Genomic DNA, 2,500 nt, shown 5'->3' with positions numbered 1-2,500 from the left:
GAATATATATATATATATATATATATATATATATATATATATATATATATTTCTACATATACATACATACATACATGCATATATATGTATGTATATATATATATATATATATATATATATATATATATATATATATATATATATATATATATATATATATGCATGTTGTAAAAATATTCCAATATAAAGTAATAATAGAAGACTTTTCATTATTTTAGTTAACTATTAACATATGATAAACTTTGAAACAAAACGAAAGTGAATGAAATGAGGGAATTTTACGCAACTACGCGTATGGCTGGGCTGCGAAACAAACAAGTGCATAGACAGTTTGAGTAAATTTTCATTTTCCTATATCTACTGTACATATATAAACGGAATAGTTGAAGGTCGTTGTGAAGAAAGAAATATTAATGGTTGATACAAATTAATGTATTAGTATGTTGATATTTAACTTTTTTGTTTTGAGCGAGTGTTTGTGACGTAAGCGAGGTGACGTTGGAGCAAGCAACGCATTCCTCGCTCTTGACGCTCCTGCTTTCATGCCGGTGTCACGAGTCACGGCTTCCGAGTGGAGTGAGATCGCCCCGCAACCACCCGAGACATCGCACGCTGAGTCTGCGGCAACCGCTTGGGGAGACAGATCTCAGGCCTAGTTCAGTGACCGTGCAGAGACATTAATAAATCAAAGATTAATTATCGGTGTTTATCTCCATTCCTGCTAAGATTGTTACATCCCATGCCTCACATAGTCGTCTCAATTGATTAAGAGCAAAGAACCATTTAACACATGTGTATGTGGATGCATGTATGTGTGTGTGTGCCTGTGTGTGTGTGTGTGTACCTGTGTCTGTTTGAGATACATACGCATCCTTAAAACAAACAAAATACATTGTTCCTCTTGGTATATGATGTCATCACCATCACCACAACTACCAATATCACTATCATCATTACCATCAATAACCATCATCATCATAATCACTGTCATCCTTATCACGACCATCATCAACAAACCCCCCTTAATTACGATCATTTATCCGCACTAATTGTAATCACCCGCTTTATCCCGATCATTAGCATTCCCACCACCATAAGAAGCCCACAAAAACTCACCTCGAAAAGTGGTTCATAGATTTTATGGACGAGGAATTTTTTCTCTTCTCTCTGTCCTCTGGCTATCGCCCGTACGCTCCACCAGCCCTCTGGCGGCAGGTCTGGCAACTCGAATTTCACCGAGACTACTCCTGGAAATAAGGAGAGAAATGGTTGTTGCTGAAGAGTCGTGGTTATATTCGTTGTTGGTTTTGCTATACCATCATTATCGTTGTCGTTATCGTTGTCGCCATTATCATTATAATTATCATTATCATCATTATCATTAGCTTCATCATTATCATCATCCTCATTATCATCATCTTCATCATCATTATCATTTTCATCATCATTATCATTATCATCATCATTATCATTATCATCCTTATCATTATCATCATTATCATTATCATCAGCATTATCATTATCATCAGCATTATCATTACCATTATCATCATCACCATCATTATCATTATCATTATAATCATTATCTTCATCATTATCATCAGCATTATCATTATCATCATCATTATCATTATCATCATTATCATCCTTATCATTATCATCATAATTATCATCATCATTATCATCAGCATTATCATTATCATCATTATCATCACCATCATTACCATTATCATTATCATTATCATCATCACCATCATTATCATTATCATCATCATCATCACCATCATTATCATCATCATCACCATCATCATCATTATCATCATCATCTTTATCATTTTCGTCGTCATCATCCACACTCAAAAACTTAATCATCATCACAAACCATACTGAACTGCATCATTTTCACTATCAAAACTAAGTTCAGAAATAGCAGTCAGACTTACCTACGTTTGCTGCTCTGGATATCCACCGCTTTACAATATTGCCCTGGGGATCCTGCAATAAAGGAATAGAGTTATCTTAAAAGGATATTGCAATAACCGTTTCATTGATTGTTATGATCACAGCAAAATAGATGTTTTTTTTTCAAAAATGTTTGAAATCATGATTCTTTTATGAGAATCAATAGTGCAGTTCCCTCTTGATGGACTTAAGATCTTTTTTAACATTTTTAACTTCCTTACATGTATATATGTATATAGGAGAATTTATTGTGTTTACGAATTCGCTCATTCATTCATTTTTTTTATGAAACTTTGTGTCAACATCCCGTAGAATTTATCGAATGGACAAGCACAAGCAAAAATGAATACGTAAATGTGTTATTAAAAAAACAAATGCACAAAGTATATCATGGAGAAATCCGTGTTTGTTCATGTATGTGTGTGTGTGTGTGTGCGTGTGTACATGCCAGCGTCTGTGTCTGCTCAGAGTAATAAGTCCTAATTCAATTGTATTTTTTTTTCACTGATATGATATATTTCTCGTTTGTCATGCGAGG

At 33.8% G+C, this 2,500-nt stretch overlaps 1 protein-coding gene across 1 annotated transcript in view; it reads right to left on the bottom strand.

Annotated features, from left to right (window-relative positions):
- LOC122263415 (CD109 antigen) overlaps positions 1-2,500 on the bottom strand; it is an 89,153-nt gene that overhangs the window by 24,474 nt on the left and 62,179 nt on the right. Inside the window, exons 6-7 of the mRNA XM_043031824.2 lie at positions 1,944-1,995; positions 1,117-1,247 (exon numbers count right to left, since the gene is read on the bottom strand). Of these exons, the coding sequence (XP_042887758.2) occupies positions 1,117-1,247; positions 1,944-1,995 (183 nt within the window). The remainder of the gene's footprint in view (positions 1-1,116; positions 1,248-1,943; positions 1,996-2,500) is intronic.

Source organism: Penaeus japonicus, unplaced genomic scaffold, assembly GCF_977035675.1.
Source record: "Penaeus japonicus unplaced genomic scaffold, GWHDUDI00000001_assembly GWHDUDI00000007, whole genome shotgun sequence".
NCBI classification, from domain to species: Eukaryota; Metazoa; Arthropoda; class Malacostraca; order Decapoda; family Penaeidae; genus Penaeus; species Penaeus japonicus.
Note: the sequence above shows the minus strand (reverse complement) of the source record. Positions and strands in the feature narration are given on the sequence as shown.